This window comes from Crocodylus siamensis, chromosome 1 (assembly GCF_052110815.1).
Source record: "Crocodylus siamensis isolate JL-2025a chromosome 1, ASM5211081v1, whole genome shotgun sequence".
Taxonomy (NCBI): domain Eukaryota; kingdom Metazoa; phylum Chordata; order Crocodylia; family Crocodylidae; genus Crocodylus; species Crocodylus siamensis.
The window spans coordinates 14,167,045-14,184,565 of NC_143395.1; the positions used below are offsets into that span (position 1 = coordinate 14,167,045).

A 17,521-nucleotide genomic window follows, 5' to 3' on the forward strand; every position below is an offset into this window, starting at 1 on the left:
CCTTCCCATGTACAGTAGCTGTTCTGTTAAAAAACAGTAAAAGGGTGCAGCGCTACATTCTGGGTGGTGAAGCAAAAAGTGTTTATTGCCTTGTTTTCGTTGCTCACAGGCTATCGGAAACATGGGCAATGTCCTGGAAGAAGCTCATCCGAGTCTGAAGTCTACTGTTAGGACCTGCATCCGAAGTGAAGCTGCAACACTTTCAGTTCAGAAATCAGCCATCCAGGCCTTGCGGAAAATGACCCTTACAGATGAGGTAAATCAAACACTGCTGGGGAATTGAGAGTGCACTGGCTGAACTGAGGACCTGGGCGTTTGTGCTCCCAGGTTCAATTATATTTAAACAATTTTGAAGTAAACTGTTTTGATCATTTCATTTTTTTTTAAATTTTCCCTTCAACATAAAATTTTGAAAATTCAACTTTGAATTTCAAGGTTAGTTTCAAAATGGAACAGTTTTTTTCAGAACATCATCATTTCCTGTGATGAACATTCCTGTGATGAACAAAAAATGAACATTTTTCATTTCCATCATCAATTAAGACTTTCAGTTAGCCCTATTTTAAAGTTGGAGTACTTAGTGCTACTAGGTATTACATATATCAAAAAAATTGTTTGGAAAATGTTTCCCCCCCTCCACCCCGCACCTGCCCCCATAGGAGAAAAAAATAATTTTCATTGTCATTTCATTGCCAGTTGTCTTTCCTGCTTGGTGCAGGGGGCTGGACTCGATGATCTTCCAAGGTCCCTTCCAGCCTCACAATCTACGAATCTATGAATTTTTTCCATAACTGTCTTTGGCTTTTGGGGATAAAAAAAACTGAAAAAATGTCATAGGTTTCATAGACATTAGGGCTGGAAGGGACCCCGGAAGATCATTGAGTCCAGTCCCCCGCCCAAAGGGCAGGCAGTCAGCTGGGGTCATAGGATCCCAGCAAGATAAGCATCCAATTTACTCTTGAAGGTGTTTTCTTATTTTCAACAATCAAAAAGGAAAGTATTTCAATTTTCATCCACTTTTTTCAGTTGCTGCAAACAAAATATAAAATCAGTTTTAACAAATACAGAGATACAACCTTCACATTATGTATTGAAACAAATTGCTAAAGAGAAAACTTTTATCAGTTGTAGAAATAAGCGGCTTGACTGTCTTTAAAGGAACAGCATGATCCAATATGTTTCAGACAGGGATAGGCTTCTCATTTATTGACCAGATTATAGCACCCTAACAAACTTTTCATTGTTGGTATAGGACCATGAAGTGCTGCTTACAGTTTTCCAAGAAGCTGATGCTCCAGTTGAAAAACGTCTGGCAGCCTATCTTATGATCATGAAAAATCCTTCCCAATCTGATCTTGTTAAAATTGTGAAAACTGTCTCAAAGGACAAGAATGAACAAGTGAAAAGTTTTGTCAGCTCACACATTACCAACATTTTGGACTCTGAAGAAATAGGCATTGAATTGTAAGTGCAAAATTAAATTGAACAGTGCTGACCTAGGAATGAAATTCTGAACCTAACTGCAGTGCTCAGGATTGTATACAATGATTTTATATTTCCCCCCCTGAAAGATAATGGTTAACTTAAATAAAATTATTTTAAAAGATCTGAAGTCAGAAAGCTAGGTCACTGGCTGAGGTGAACCAATGTTTTGAATACAAACAGTTTAAAGTGATTGAGGATCGGACTACACTACCCGAGCATGGGAAAAGCATTGACTAATTGCGGTCAATATGACTGAATCAAAATTCCCAAATGGTCTAAGACTGAAATACTTCTGATATTATATTAACTGTATTTCCATGCATTTCTTGTCCTTTTTCAGCCTGAAAACCAAATTACAAGAAGCTTTTAAAGGATTCCAGATTCCAACAACCAGGGATTTCAAAAAGTTCTCACGGAATTATCAGATTTCCAAAAATGTCTCTCTGCCAGGAAATAACTCTTTCTCTGCCAAAGTGGAAGGGAACCTCTTATTTGAGCCAAACAACGTTGTTCCTAAAGAAACCATGTTAAAAACTACTTTGCAAGTGTATGGGTTTAGTCCAATGGATATCTTTGAGGTATACCACCTTATTTTGCTATTTTGCAACTTTCTTTTCTTTCTTTCTGCCCTGCTTGCTTGCTTGCAAAACTTGCAATCAAGTAAAGTTTCTTTTGAGAAACATTTAGGACCTGTTCTGAAGCCCTCTTAAGTCAATTGGACTCTTTCCTTTGATTCAGTGGACTTTCTGTGAAGTCACCTTCTTTGATGACACCCATTACCAGTGCATCTAGGTGCATTACAGGTTTAGACTGAGCCATGCAAAGTCTCAGTGGGTTTGTCTACACATGTATTAATGCACTGTTGTTACTGTGCGTTAAGTTTAGTACCTCTATTATGAGCTACTAAGTAAATGTGCAGTAACTGGAACTACTGCGCAGTAGCGCCAGCGCATGGTCTTTTTGTGAAAAGTAATGCACAATAGACTAATTCTCCTGCATGTTAGCACATTAGAATGGCTTTTGCCACAACATGCTAATGCACCGTAGAATTAGTCTATGGTGCATTAAGCGTCTTGTGTAGATGCACCAAGTAAAAATAAAATGCATTGCTAGGTGATAACCCGGCTCGAGTTCTATGACCTACTAAAGATATACCTAAGTACTTGTGTTAGAAATTAAGAGATATGAAAATACTGCGTAAGTTGTGTTGCTGGTCATCTCCATGGGGATGTGTTTAATTGAAAGTGATATGCAACAGCCTGCTTCTCAGCCTTGCTGCCCAGGAAAACTTTTTCTAAAGCTTTCTCTGCATGCAGAGAAACACTGGTCACTAGATAGTGTCTGTGCTGCAGAGGTCTCTCAAGAAATGGGGAAGCTGTCTCAGTTATGATAATGCTTTATTTATTTCAGATCGGCTTGGATGGGAAGAACTTTGAGCCAACGCTAGAAGCATTGTTTGGACACCAAGGGTTTTTCCCTGACAGCGCCAGCAAGGCTTTGTATTGGATCGATGGCCGAGTTCCAGAGCAGGTTTCCAAGATGCTCTTTGATTATTTTGGTTACCCCAGGAAAAACATACAGGAACAGGTATACTTTCAGACTGTTCTTTGATTAGAGTTTAATTGATCTTTAATGCCTGTGTATTTAAGTCTTCACATATATATAATACAGCATATGCAATATGCACTTCTTGCATATCAGAAACACTATGCTGTTGTAGTTAATCTACAGAAATTAAAAAAACCCAAATCTTTAGTGACTCAGTGGCTGCTTCTGCATGAGACACTGACTGCACAGTAGCTCCAGACGACTGTGCAGTAGCACTTCATGGCACAAACCATGACACAATGCTACTGCGCAGTCGTCTTGAGCTGCTGTGCAATCAGCATCACAAAAAAGCCATTTGTCAGTGATACTGCGCAGTAACTCAGGTTACTGTGCAATCAGCATCTTGTGTAGATGTGGCCTGTATGACCTATATCAACATCCAATCCACTTTTACTTCAGAGCAAGTCAAGTTACTCCAGAATACATGTCATGTGCTCTCACCCTAATTCTAGGTAAAGATGTGTGCTTTATCATATTTAAAAAAATCAAAGATCCTGGGTTTTATCAGCGATAAGAACGCGTGTGCAGAGTAGCGAGTGTTCATCACTTAGTTGTACTAGCTGTACAGACTGACACAATTTTTCAAATGAATCTCATTTCATTCTACTTTTTGATTCAGGAGCTGATGACTGAACTAGCACGTAATCTTGAAAAACTGATAAAAGAAGTGGGAAACAAAGACTTCCCTGAAGCTAGAGCTTACCTCCAAATACTCGGAGAAGAACTAGGGTACATGAAACTCAATGATTTCAAGCTTCTTGGAAATATGCTTTTAAAGACCATTAAAACTCTGCCAAGCATTCCAGAAAAGGTATGTTTTTGAAGTGCTGAATGAGTATTTCTGATTAGGTTGTTCTACCAGATATTTTTAATGGTTTAATTTGTGCTTACTTTGAAAAATCATGACTATTTGAATGAAATACTATTAGTCGTTTAACAAGAAAACTACAGAGAAAACTATTGCAAGTATAATGTCAAAAGAACTAATTTAATACCACCTCTTGATCACAGCATATTGATTTCAATTCCATCTCAATAACATCTTCCTAACTATAAGAACAGTAAGATAGTGGAAAGACTGGTCTAGGAAAGTTGTGCACTCTCTTTTGCTGGAAGTTTTCTAAAAGAGGCTGGATAGGCATGGTATGGTTGATGAGCTATGATAATTTTGTCTGTATGCAGGCAAGTGGACTAGAAGATCCTTTGGGTCCTTTCCAGTCCAATGGTTTTGTGATAGTTGCTTAAATCTAATTGCTAATCCAGAGAAGAGTGAGAAGGCTCAGATCATGTGAAAACTCCTGGATTTTGGAGATTTGTTACTCTGTGTTTTGTATTTGTTACTCTCTTTTATATTTGATATTTTATTCTTATATTTATAGTTGATTTTCAGACCATGGAGTTTTGTCATTGACTTCAGTAAGGCCCAAATCTTGCCAAGTCTGTCTAATTAGATTCTTTCAGTATTACACCTGTCACTGCTGTTCATCATCACTAGGGGTCACTAGTTTTTTCTCAGGCTTAGGTGATGAAAAGTTGCATTATTTTTTCTTTTTTTTTTTACTTCTGCCATGTAAAGTAATATGTCTGTGAATCTTAGCCTTTGTTTTGAATGGTAATTGTTAATATAGAAGATGTGATGCTTTAAAAAATATATACCGCATTCTGTGGTTAATTTCAGTGTTACCAAGCATACCTCAAAGTACTATATTGTCCAGCATTTGTTTTCTTGTTTGACTCACAGATTGTGCAAGCCATCTCAAAAGGCACCGAGGCAGATTTATTTGTTCACTACATGTTTATGGACAATGAATTTGAGCTACCGACTGGAGCCGGATTTCAACTCCAGGTTGCTGTATCTGGAATTATGACCCCTGGAGCCAAAGCTGGGATGAAGATTCACCAAAAGCATGTATGTCTTAACTACTATCTTCATATTATAGTCTCCCAACACGCATACTGTCTTGTTTAGGAACACACCAGTGAAATGGGCAAGTAGAGAAGGGTGGCTGTGTTAGCCCGAAGGTATGCAGAAAGCAGGGCAGGGTTGCACCTTACAGACTAACATTCAGAGAGGCATGAGGTTTTGTAGGCTACATTCTACTTCATCAGCTGCTATGACTGGACTGCAGAGACCAAGGGTACTGAATAGGAAGAAGGTCATGTAAATGAAAAGATAGGGAAAGCGGCAGGAAAAAAGGGGGCGCTGCTGAGAGAGGTGAAGGTGAACTGAAGGACTCAAAGAGGCTACAAAACAGTTAAACCATTAACTGTATAGGGGTTATAAAGCTAGTTTAGGCAACAAAATAAGACTCCAGCATCTCTGTTGAGACCGTATTTAACACAGTACTGTCTTTGGATGATTTCGTTTTCTGCAATTTTGCAAAATGAGATCAGAATCTCAGGGTATTTTTATGCATGCATCAGGGGTGGTGGGGGAGCACTTTAATTAGAGCAGCTTTAATTAAAGCGTCCAGAGTGTCTCTTGTTTCAGCATCCCTGAACTTCAGAAAGAAGGGGGAAATGCTTTAACTATACATGAGATGCAGAGTCTGGCTGGAGCATGGCAATTAGCACACTCCAGCAGACTCAATTAATCAATTAATCAAGTCTGCTCCAACACACTGTAATACAGGCACCCTTGTGGACTCTGTATTCTTATCCCATTATCTGAACTAGTATTTATAACCAGATACAAAGGTATAAAATCTTCTTTAGGAAAATAAATGTATATGTAATTCTTGTGTTCATCCTGTAGATGCATGCAGAACTGATTGCTAAACCCTCAGTGGGAATTGAATTTATTAGTCATGTGGGAATAAACATCCCAGTGTTTGCTAGAAGTGGTGTGCAAATGAACTCCATCATCTACCATGAGTCTGGATTTGAAGCCCACATTGGCATGAAAGCTGGCCAGTTAAAATTCAGCATCCCTGCTCCAAAGACTCCAACCAAACTATTCAGTATCAGGTATTTGATAAACAGAGAGAGAACATATGTTCTTGTCCAAGATTTCAATCTCCCTTCTTCTTTCTTGCTTTCTGTTTTTCAACAATAAATGCTGTTCTGGATTTTATTTTACTTTTTATTTTCTGGAAAAGTGCTGGCATTTTAAAGTTGAAATAAATTCCTTTGTAGTACCACCTAGTTCCTGAACTAGCTGAGAGTCCAGTCTCATAGATACAAGCAGCAAATAACATCATGGCAGTAATATTAGCTTTCCTTTCCTTTTCCGTAAAATAATGGTGATACCATCTATGTAAAACAGGTGTTGTTAATTCCTTATTATTACAACTATTATTATTATTAAATAATGTGATTGTTTTCTCACTAAATTCAGAAAGCTTTTTATGGACTGTTTTCAAAAGTGTTTCATTTGAAAAGAAATTTAATGAATAGGGCTTTTCATTGTAAAGTAATATCTATATGTGTTTCTTGAAAATAACTAGGGCCACTTTTGTCTTCCAGTAACACATTACATTTGGTTTCTCCAACCAAAACTGAAGTAATTCCACCTCTGATTGAGAACAGAGAGTCCCGGACATCTTGCAAACCTCTCTTCACTGGTCTAAATTACTGTACCAAGGTAGAATACTCTAATTCCAGTACCACAGAGGCAGCACCGTACTATCCACTGACTGGAGACACCAGGTTAGTCATACGATCTTTCACTATGTCCATTTTTGTCTACCCCTCGTAAGTCAACCTTTCCTTGTAAGGCTCCCATACATAATACTGCTCTTCATGTACTTTCATAACAACTGCATAACAGACTTCATGTACTTTTGTATCAGCTGAGAAACGGGCTTATTGGGAATCATATTGATTTTTACTGTTTTCTATCTTAAATAAAATAAGTGACGTCCTCTCCTCCCTGTTCCTTCCCTTACTCCCTCCCCCCCACTACCTCCCCCCACCTTCCCATTTTGCATAATCTAGTTTTGATGTGGAAATACAACCAACGGGGGAAGTAAAGGAATATTCTGCAACTGCCAGCTATGAAGCAAAGAGGGAGGGACATGATCTGATAGATACCTTGAAATTTTCTGCTCAAGCAGAAGGTAAAAATTATATATATATATATATTTCAGCTAAGTTTTCTGTCATGAAAAAAATCAGGAGTAACAATCTTAAACCACTATCTATAACACATAATACAATCATTTTAGCACATAGCCCTGTATTAAATTTCATGTATGCACATGGTCCCAAGCCACAAATATTTAGGAAATATTTTGCAACAGAATATGCTTTATTTTGTTTAACATAAAGTAGTTATATTGATAAATGAATGCAACAATGTGGCAAATTTAATAGGTACTATATATGCAAAAGAAAATAATGCATGGTTAAGAAAAATATGAAAAGAAATATAATGCGTAAAGATACAGAAAATCTATTCAGAAAGCAGGAATAGTATCATAAATTCATAGATTGTAAAAGGCTGGAAGGGGCCTCAGGAGATCATTGGGTCCAGCCCCCTGCACCAAGCAGGAAATACAACTGGAGTTAGGTGACCCCAACAAGACGACCATCCAGGCTCCTCTTGAAGATTTCCAGGGTAGGCGATTGCACCATCCCTGGAGGGAGCTTATCTCACAGTCTGGACACCCTAATTGTGAAGTAGTTTTTCCTAACGTTAAGGCTGAAACAGTCTTCCAGGAGTTTGTGGCCATTACTCCTGGTTTTCCCCCTGGATGCCCTGGTGAACAGTTGCTCACCAAGCCCTTGATGTACTCCCCCAGTGTAGCGGTAACCTGCTACCTGGTCCCCTCTCAGCTTTCTTTTCCTCAGGCTGAAGAGTCCCAGATCCCTCAGCCTTTCCTCATATGGCTTGCCTTTTAAGACTCTGATCATACGAGTGGCTCTTTTTGGACTCTCTCGAGCTTTACCACATTCTTGTTAAAGTGTGGCACCCAGAACTGGATGCAGTACTCCAGCTGTGGTCTCACCAATGCTGGGTATAGAGTGGGAGAATCATTTCTTTGGTTTTGCTGGAAATGCATCGATTGATGCATGCCAGGGTATAGGTAGCCCTGCTGGCTACTGTGTCGCACTGCTGGCTGATGTTCACAATGTGGTTTATTATTACTCCTAGGTCCCTTTAATTTGTAGTGCTGGTTAGGTTGGTGTTGCCAAGCCTGTAGGTGTGCAGGGACTTGTTCGTCCCCATGTAGAGGACAGACAATCTGAATTGAAGGAGACTAATCCTAGATAAATAGAAAGAACAGGAAGGTAATTAAACAGAAATAATATAGCAGTGGGGTTCAAATCCTTTTTAATTTTTTTTTTCCAGCAAGGAAATAAAAATTAAACTTAATCAGAATGTATGCTTCTCAGTGCCTGATTTATCTCTTCGGGAGGGTGATATTTTTGCTTGCTTGTTTTTACATCCTCTCTCCTAAAGCAAGGTATCGTGATATAAGCTTAGTGAACAGACAATTAATGTTGCATTTTTCAGGTGCTCCGGATTGTGAGGCCACACTAACCTTCAGATATAACAGAGGCAAGAGGATTTTGACTAGTGCTGTCCAAATTCCAAATTTTGATGTTGATTTTGGTACCAACTTCAGAGTCAATGATGAATCCACTCCAGAGAGGAAAGCATATACTTTTATCTTAGACCTCAACAACAAAAAGATTCCTGAAGTTACTCTTACAGGTCGCGTAAGGTAAACCTGAAACACTCTTTCGCTTCTCCAGACTTTTGAATTAGGAAATGCAAGATTTCATTAATAGGGGAGATTTAGGATTATGCTCTCTACTCATAGACGGACAAAAATTGCACATAACCTGTGCACACTATATAACCAATCTTCATTCAAATAGTTTTAAATACATGCCTCCTATAAAGCTTTTCATCTGTAACCTACCACAGACAGATAAAAAGGGAAAGCAGGTATACTCCAGGTTTGTGACTGACCCCTTACACTGGATGTGGCCTGTAAAATGTAAATTAACAGTTTATTGAGGTATTTCTTGGGTCGTCTGCCTTTGGACAACATCTAGGATGCCATGGGCACACAATGCTGAAATAAAGTATAAGAAAAAAATAACTCAGCCCTGCCTCTTTAGGTTTCCACACTTCATGCTGAGAATATTCCCCTTGGTGTCTGTAGGAGGACTTTAAAAAATGTGCAAAATTGTCAGCCTCGTGGACCCAGGGTGAATCGACAAAATTACTGTTTTAATAACCTTCATTATTCCATGAAATTCTTTATCCCCAGGGATCATCCATTGTAGAATCTGAAATAGTTGTAGTTCTACTCTAGCCAAGGTACAAAAGTGTAAAACAAGTGGTAAATCAGGTCCAGTAGTACAATATGGCCCACCCAGGGCAAAACATTTAGTTTCCCCTCATGTTTTAGTCAAAATGACTTCTGACATCAAGAGGTATTTAGTCTGAGTAAAGATTTCAGGATCATATATGTTACTGGACAAGTATGAGAGAAGCAAGGTAGTTATTTAGTGACATCTTTTATTGGATCAATTGTATATTTGGAAGGGATGTTGGGCACTATGGGCATTTTTAGATATGCTCCAGGAGGCGGTGGCGAGGTGGCGCTTTAATTAGTGACCTGCGCTAATTAAAAGTGCCCGAGCATCACATGTATCAGTGTCCCTGCCCTGATAAAATGGTGGTGTGGTGCTTTGAACCAAAGCTCATTGAATGAGTTTTAGTTCAAAGTGCCCCACTGCCATTTTTCAGCACAGGGACACTGATATACTTGATGCTGGTAGCTTCTAGAGAGCATTAATTTCTGTGCTCCAGCAGACTCAATTGAGTCTGCTCTGACACACTGGATTTACAGCACATCAGAGCAGCCTCACTGCATGTGTGTCAGTGCCCAAAAATGCCCAGACCTAAGGGGTTAAGAAACCTAGGCTGAGCCCTGAGATTCAAATACATCTTTTTTTTTCTACCTGTTCTTTTATCCAATTCCAAATGCTAATCTTGTTGCTCAAAACTGACATAATAAAACCGCTGATAAACACATTGTCTACTATTTTATTTTCTCAGGTATGATGGGAAAGAAGAGGCAATGCTGGGAGGTGACATTTCCATTCCTCGCCTGCAAACTCAACTTAGAACGGAGACGTCGCTTCAGTTTTCAGCTAACAGAGCATCTCTTCAGATCAGCTCAGCTGCAACAGCCCATGGGAACTCCATTTCAGAAAGCATTGTTTTCAAATACAGTATGAACATTTAATATAATATAAAAACTCTGTCCACATGTAAAACCATTAGTATCATTTTAGTTCTACAGTACATCTCTGTGCATGTTGAGCCTTTTGAATTTTTACCTTGCTTACCTCTTGAACTCTTCTGATTTTCAGATTCTGAGAAAGTTGAACTGGAGTGGCATATTGACACGAATGCTGCAGTGAAACAGATGTCTTCCAGCTTCCCTGTTGACTTTGCAGATTATCCAAAGACTTTACGGAAGCATGCCAATGAGCTGCTGGACCGGAAAGTGGCTCATACAGACATGACACTACGACACATTGTCTCACAATTCATTGTGGTAAGAATGAACACATATTACAGAAATATTAGAGCCTAAGCCCCTGGTGAAAATATGCTCACATGAGCAACGTCACAGACTTTAGTGTGAACGGGTAACAGTTTCATTAGCGGTTCTGTCTATTCCAGGCCAGCAAAGCGCTTTAGCACCAACTTCATCTGAAGGAAATGGGTAGTCCCAGTGACTTAGTTGACCATGCATTTAGGCCTAGATAGCAGTGTTCTCCCTCCCCCACCACCAACTTGTCATTTCATTTTACTCTGGAAAACTCATCTGCTCTGGGTTTTGCAGGCAACAAATACCTGGCTGCAGAAGGCATCCAGAGATGTTCCTTATGCTCAGACTCTAAAGAATAAGCTCAGTGGACTTCAGGAATTTAACTTTCAGAAAATGGGCCTCCCAGTTATCACCATTCCAGAGGAATTCTTCCTGAAAAGGTAAAGATGCACATGAAATTGGTCACCTCAGGGAACCAAAACTAAATATTCATTAATGCTCATGAATGGTTTTACTACATTTTTATTTGACCTTGCTTTAGACAACAGTCTATTGTGATCATAAGGAAGGATTTTAAGAGCAGAGATGTCATGTTCAGCAAAATATACACATAATTATGTACGATGGGGTAGCACATTTGCCACAGACCCACTAAAAGCAATTTACTCGAGCCATGGAGGTGGCCCGTAATATATGACCGTATCATAGTAAGAAATGCTGCGCAAAAATAAGGCGCTGGAAACATAGAAATAAAAAAGGAGCCAGAGTGACAATCTCCTACCCTATTTCACTGACAAAGTCTGTATGATATGTATCCCCTTCCCATGGATTCAATTCAGTCACACTCTCAGCTAAGATTTGGTTCTTAGGGTCATAATAGACTTACAGATTTGTAGAAATAAAAAGTCTTTTTGAATATTTGTTTTGAATAGTTATGCCATTATATAGGGCTTGCATTCATTACAATTCCCAGCCTGGTGTTCTAGCAGACTAATTTTCCTCTATTCTGCTACTCTGATGGTGCTAATCATGAATCAAGAACCAACAGCGCTTGGCTTCATGCCCCAGTGGAATACTGAGACATAGCTTTGCATCAGAAGTTCCCGATATTTTGGGGTATGATGCCACTCGGGGGCTTGCAATCTAACTGCTGGTTGCTTTGCCAGGCTCTTTGAATGTCTTTGCGGCTTATGACCATGCTCATTGGGGCTGTAACCTAATTTGGGGTTGCACCTCTTACTTTAGGAACCCTGGGCCTATACTTAACCTCCATAGGAAAGAGTGTTAACTGAAATGAATACAAGTCAAAGGAGCAGAGATGCTCGTACAAGTCTAGATTCCCAATAGCAAGTATGTTTGAAATATATTTGGCCTCCATCTCTCTTAAACATACTTATTGTTTAACTCTTATACTTTCCTCATGTCACTATCAGTAAACTAAATAGCTGCATTGCTTTAATTCTGTTAATGAGCTGAGCATGATAATGGCCCATTTTTTTATAATCATGGTTATTACTTCTACCCTGCATTACATTTTTATTAACCATTTAATGTTAAGGGCCATATTTTGAGTGGTAGGTAATTTCTATTTGGCAGTGTACATTCTTTCTAGTAAAAATATGTTTGTACCATATTCACCACTAAAATATTTGGCTACCATCTAAAACCATGTTTATGGTTGCATTCTTACATGCAATTTTTAATGTCCTAAGAACGTCTGATAGGGCTCCCATTTTTGTTGGTTCCGTAAATATGTTTCACAGACATCCCTGTAGGCCAACAAACCTTATCAGGATTTTCCACAAATCTGGAGAAGTCCTTTTTGTGGGAAACAGAAACAACTGCAATCATGTTTCTGGAAGAATAATGCATTGCAAATTGCTTTGCCCCTTTTCTGTGTTGCCAAACTAGTTATGAATCAGCACTGGTTTCAACAAACATATTTTGTTATTTGTACCTGTTCACAGAATAGTTTATGCAGATAATTTCAACCTAAGGGTTATTGGAAACTGTTCATTTTGATTCTGTAGTTGGCAGTTACAGTGAACTTGTTAGTATGCTGGTAGGCCCCTATTCTCGTTTAAATGGGCTCTTATATGTAAAGCAGAAAAAAGTCTTGCCTCAAGGCACTCATCATCAAAAACACAAGTTAGACAAACAAATCTTGTTAGAAAACAGGATCTTGCCAGAAGTCAACTCTTGTAAATTATGGCACAGTTCCTTCTCATTTTCCTTTTGCATAACAACACTTCTACCCCCACTTTGCCTCTGGCTGCCAGTCAAATTTCTTCAGTCACCACAGGGAATTGTTCCTTAGGCCTGACTGGGTGACTGAAACTTTTTAAGAAAAAGAAAAACAAGTTCTGAAAGATGAGTAATATATAGTATATAATGATTAACACACTTTCTAGTATGAAGTTTGGACAAATAAAGTCATTCCGTCGAAACTTCACAAAACTTTTGAGATAAAAATTGTCAGAAATAACCAATAACTATTAAAGTTCCATCAAACAACATGTATTAATAATGAAACTCCTCATGCCACATTACGCAAACATGTCCCTTTTCCCACACAAGACTATGAATGAATAGCATTATTTCTTTTATTCAACATGATGCATTACATATGTATGGCAATGGTTTCACTGAGGAAGGGCTTCAAACAAGTGACGGCATTTGGAGTTTCTCAATCTCCCCTTAGATTAACGAGTAGGGCATTATGCTTGGAATTAGGACATTTGAGTCCAGAATCAGGATTCTGTCAGACTGTGATGCTGATTGTAAGACTTTCCTTGTACAGTACAAGTAGGATTTTGTGTGCCTAGTTACGTAAGTAGCCTCTGGCATTTATGTGCAGGTTGCAGTTCTGCTACCCTGCACTGTGGACTGTGTGCACACTAAAACTGAGCATGGGCAGGCAGCTACACAATGGCCAGGCAGGTACCTAGCTACCTATGCACACACCCATAATGGATGCATAAGAGCATCCAAGTCATAAAAATGTCATCCAAGTCATAAAAATTCAGGACTAACAGGTGGCAGACTGGATAAGAACCTCCCTACATGAGAACCCTAGTAGTTGAACAGTTAGGATATTATCCCAGGGAGCAGAAGACCCAGGTTCTAAATGCCCCTTCTCCAGAGGGATTTGGAACCTGCATCTTTCTGATGTCCCAGTATAGTACTTTAAACACCATACCACAGGTCAGGCTGTACAGTTCCCCTTTTGAAGCTGGACCCCTGGGCAGCCAAGAGCAGGAAATATATGGTCAGGAAAAGAAGAACAAGCTAGAAAGGATGTGGCTTGGTGAGATGATTGCTATCCTGCGATGGAGTGGGCCCTTAGTTCTACCCTGAATCATTGCTCCTAATGGCATAGGAGCTTTCCCCGCTGCATTGATTTCCAGCTGTCTGATCCAGCGACTCTTAAATCTGAGGGGCAGGAGATCAATTTCAAAAGGAGTGCTAGAGAAAGGGCCAGCATAATAACGTGTGGCATGGTGATGAAAGGACTGTACTTGAAAGCCAAGGAGATATGGATTCTAAGCCCCTATGGATTGGGGGGGTGCTAAAACTGGACTGTCTACTTCTGGACAAGTGCTCTAACTAGTAGACTTTGGGGCATGGGCAACTAGTGCCTCCTGAGCCGGAGGGGTACTTGCCCCCACAGTGGTCAGCCAGTGACCAGGGGGTTTCAAGCAGGGGTGGGGGGATCCCCCATCGCCAATCACACTGACCAGGTGGGGGGATTCCCCCGTGGCCAATCGCACTGACCCAAAAGCAGCATTGCTTCTAAGCCAGCTCTAAGAGGGAATGCTGCCCAGAACTGCCAGTGGTATACACAAAAGGGCCAGGGACGTGCCCGGACATGCCAGCAGCACTTCTCCCGGTGCCCTCACTCCCCAGCCGGCACTCTCAGGGGGGGCACCAGCATGCCCACCTGCCCTCCCTGCAAGCTGCCTAAGCAGGGAAAGCTACTGCGAGGGGGTGCACCAGCGCTGTCAGGAGGTACACATGCACCCCAGTGAACCCACTACACATCACCATTGCTTTGGAGCCAAAGGAAGAAAGGATCCTCCTTTCTTGCACTCTGTTTTTTCCTCATGTACCTATGGATATGCCTGGCCAGTATATGGCCAACTGCACAAGCTCAGTCTTTTACAGATACCTACACATCAACAGTGCAGGAGTAATCGCCAGAAGCAGCCAAGTACAGAGCTAGAAAACTGTCATTTAGGCACACAATGGGAAATAAAGTCCTGCCTTATATGTTCCAATTAATAAAATGCATATTACGATACCTTTCTCACTCTGTAAGAAACCCATTTTCATACTACCATGTCTCTTCATTATTGTTCATGGAACAGATTTACATAGCAAGTGCAAAGTATAAATTAGAGGAGAAAACCAAGAAAAAAATGTATTAAGGTCTTTCTTTTTTAACAACTTTGCAAAAAAATAAGAGGCAGTCAGCATGATCCGATCCAGTGTGTCTCTAAGTGGACTATATTTATCCCTTTGGATATGTGATGTATGTTTAGAAGACACATAAGTGAACAGAAGAACCAAAAAAGGGAAAGGGAAATGTAGAGGGGGGAAAAGAGAGAAAAAAGAAATTGGAGAATAACTCTACAATTTCTCTTAGTTTGTCAGAAAGGTTGAACTGTGCTTTTGTAGCAACATAAAGCATTACTTTTTTCATTATTCATAACAGAATCACAAGGATAAACAGATGTAAACAAACATAAAAGGGAAATAAACCCCCAAATGTTTGAGAACTATTAATCTGATAGTTGAATTTATGATAGTTGAATTTAGGGCAAAAAGTCAGGAACATCAGAGGTCTAACCTAAATTCTGTTGGTGACTTGCTTCTTGGTGCTGGGCCACTTAATCTCTCCATCTCAATCTCCCTGGGCATGTCTACACATGCGCTTTAATGCTCAGTAGCCTATTTTACTACGCATTAAAAAGTCACGTCAAAAACTATGCTAGTACACGAATGCACAGTAAAAATAGGTTACTGCACATTAAGCATCACTAAAAAAGCATGCACTTTTGCTACTGCACATTAGGGCAGCCTAATGTGCATTTATTTAGTATCTCACAGTAGTGGTACTAAATTTAAGGCAGTAGCAAAAGCGCATCAATGAATGTATAGATGTAACCGCTGTCTGCAAAATGAACAGAAGTGTTAAAAGGTACGTTAATGAATGTACATAATCTGCTTTGAAAATACCATCATACTACATGGTACTTTTCCTCCCTTCACATGTGTGTCTGTGAAGAAGCTTAATGTGAACTTTCGAGTATGTATTATTTGTACACTTAATCGAGTTTTACAGAACACTTACAAGGATTAATGTTTGTCTTGCAGTGATGGTCGGATCAAATATATTTGGAACAAGGACAGTATTATAATTAACATTCCATTGCCTTTTGGTGGAAGATCATCACATGACATAAAGATACCAAAGAGTGTAAAAACACCTCCATTGGTAATGCAATCAGTGGGACTAAACGTACCATCCAAGGAGTACAGAATTCCACCATTTACAATTCCAGAGTCCTACCCACTTCATGTGCCTCTCCTTGGCACTCTAGATATCTCCACAAACCTATACAGCAATTATTACAACTGGTCTGCTGCTTACAAACTGGCAAACACAACAAAGACTATACCAAGCATGACAACAAATTACCATATGACTGCTGATTCTGTTTTTGAGCTACTTTCATTCAATGTACAGGGTAAGAGCTTTATCGTTATTGTTATCCTTATTTTTATTCTTATTTTTATTCTTATTATAACTCTTGTGAAACTGTTTTTAAATGCCTGTAGTCTTATATGCATCATATTAAGCACATTAATTTGTACATGGTAGACAGCTATAGAACTATTAAATATTAATTTAGACAATTCAACATTAAAACCTCAGTTTTCCAATACTGAAAGTCCAATCCTACAAATGTCACGGCTAAGTGCTTTCAGATCATAAATGTTTGTGGGTTTGTGTCCATGTAATTCAGGTAGCTAGATGGCAAACATAATATGTGAGCACAGTTCTGCATTCAAAAACTGCAGGTGCAAATATATTACCATTTCTATTTCTAAAGTTTTATCCCCAGCACAAGTTGCATGTGAGACCATGACTCTGTGTGTGCATGTGTGTACATGTGTGCATATATCTGTGTGCATTTATATATGTATATATATGTATGTAAATATGTATGTATGTGTGCATGCACTTACACAGGACAGTTTACATGAATATATGTACACACATAATATACATGCCCCTGTAGTATGTATAGATATAGATGTATGCACATGCATACAATATTTTCACACGTGTGTATACATGTATGAATGTAAACAAAATCCTTGCCATAAGAGATCACAATCTTAGGACCAAATTCTTAGAGGAATTATGGGCCAGATCCTAGACAAGATGAGCAATCCTGAATGGAATTGCTCCAGCAGCAACACAATTCAGGCATCTAAATTCATTGGGGGCTTCCAGTTTGGACTGCAAATTTCCCTAGGGGCCAGTGGTTTGGCTTCCATGCATGCCAAATAGCAATATAGTTTGACCACCTGGGTACCTAATTCCCACCTAAAAAAATGGTGTGATTCAGATAATTGCTAGAGAGGTACCTACACTCTACCTAACTTCCCTAAGGAGGCCAGACTGTTCTGTATTCTTCTCAGCTCACATCTAATTTACACTCCCAATGTTGACCTCAGTACAAAGCATGGTAGGTGCAGCCACTTTTACTCACAACGAAGCCAGGGGAGGAAGTGGTACTCCCCTCCTGACTAATTATTTAGTATCTATAACAACTGTATAGAACAGGGAATCAGGCTGAGAGGCACCTCCCACTTCCCAGGAGACTGCCAACCTCCAG

The 17,521-nt window shown here is 39.5% G+C and overlaps 1 protein-coding gene across 1 annotated transcript in view; it reads left to right on the forward strand.

Annotated features, from left to right (window-relative positions):
• APOB (apolipoprotein B) overlaps positions 1-17,521 on the forward strand; it is a 40,880-nt gene that overhangs the window by 9,733 nt on the left and 13,626 nt on the right. The window contains exons 12-25 of the mRNA XM_090031587.1: positions 110-256; positions 1,253-1,464; positions 1,826-2,063; positions 2,896-3,072; positions 3,713-3,904; positions 4,835-5,002; positions 5,849-6,060; positions 6,559-6,741; positions 7,030-7,151; positions 8,552-8,762; positions 10,112-10,287; positions 10,429-10,616; positions 10,908-11,053; positions 15,990-16,363. Coding sequence (XP_089887713.1) covers positions 110-256; positions 1,253-1,464; positions 1,826-2,063; positions 2,896-3,072; positions 3,713-3,904; positions 4,835-5,002; positions 5,849-6,060; positions 6,559-6,741; positions 7,030-7,151; positions 8,552-8,762; positions 10,112-10,287; positions 10,429-10,616; positions 10,908-11,053; positions 15,990-16,363 — 2,746 coding nt within the window. The remainder of the gene's footprint in view (positions 1-109; positions 257-1,252; positions 1,465-1,825; positions 2,064-2,895; positions 3,073-3,712; positions 3,905-4,834; positions 5,003-5,848; positions 6,061-6,558; positions 6,742-7,029; positions 7,152-8,551; positions 8,763-10,111; positions 10,288-10,428; positions 10,617-10,907; positions 11,054-15,989; positions 16,364-17,521) is intronic.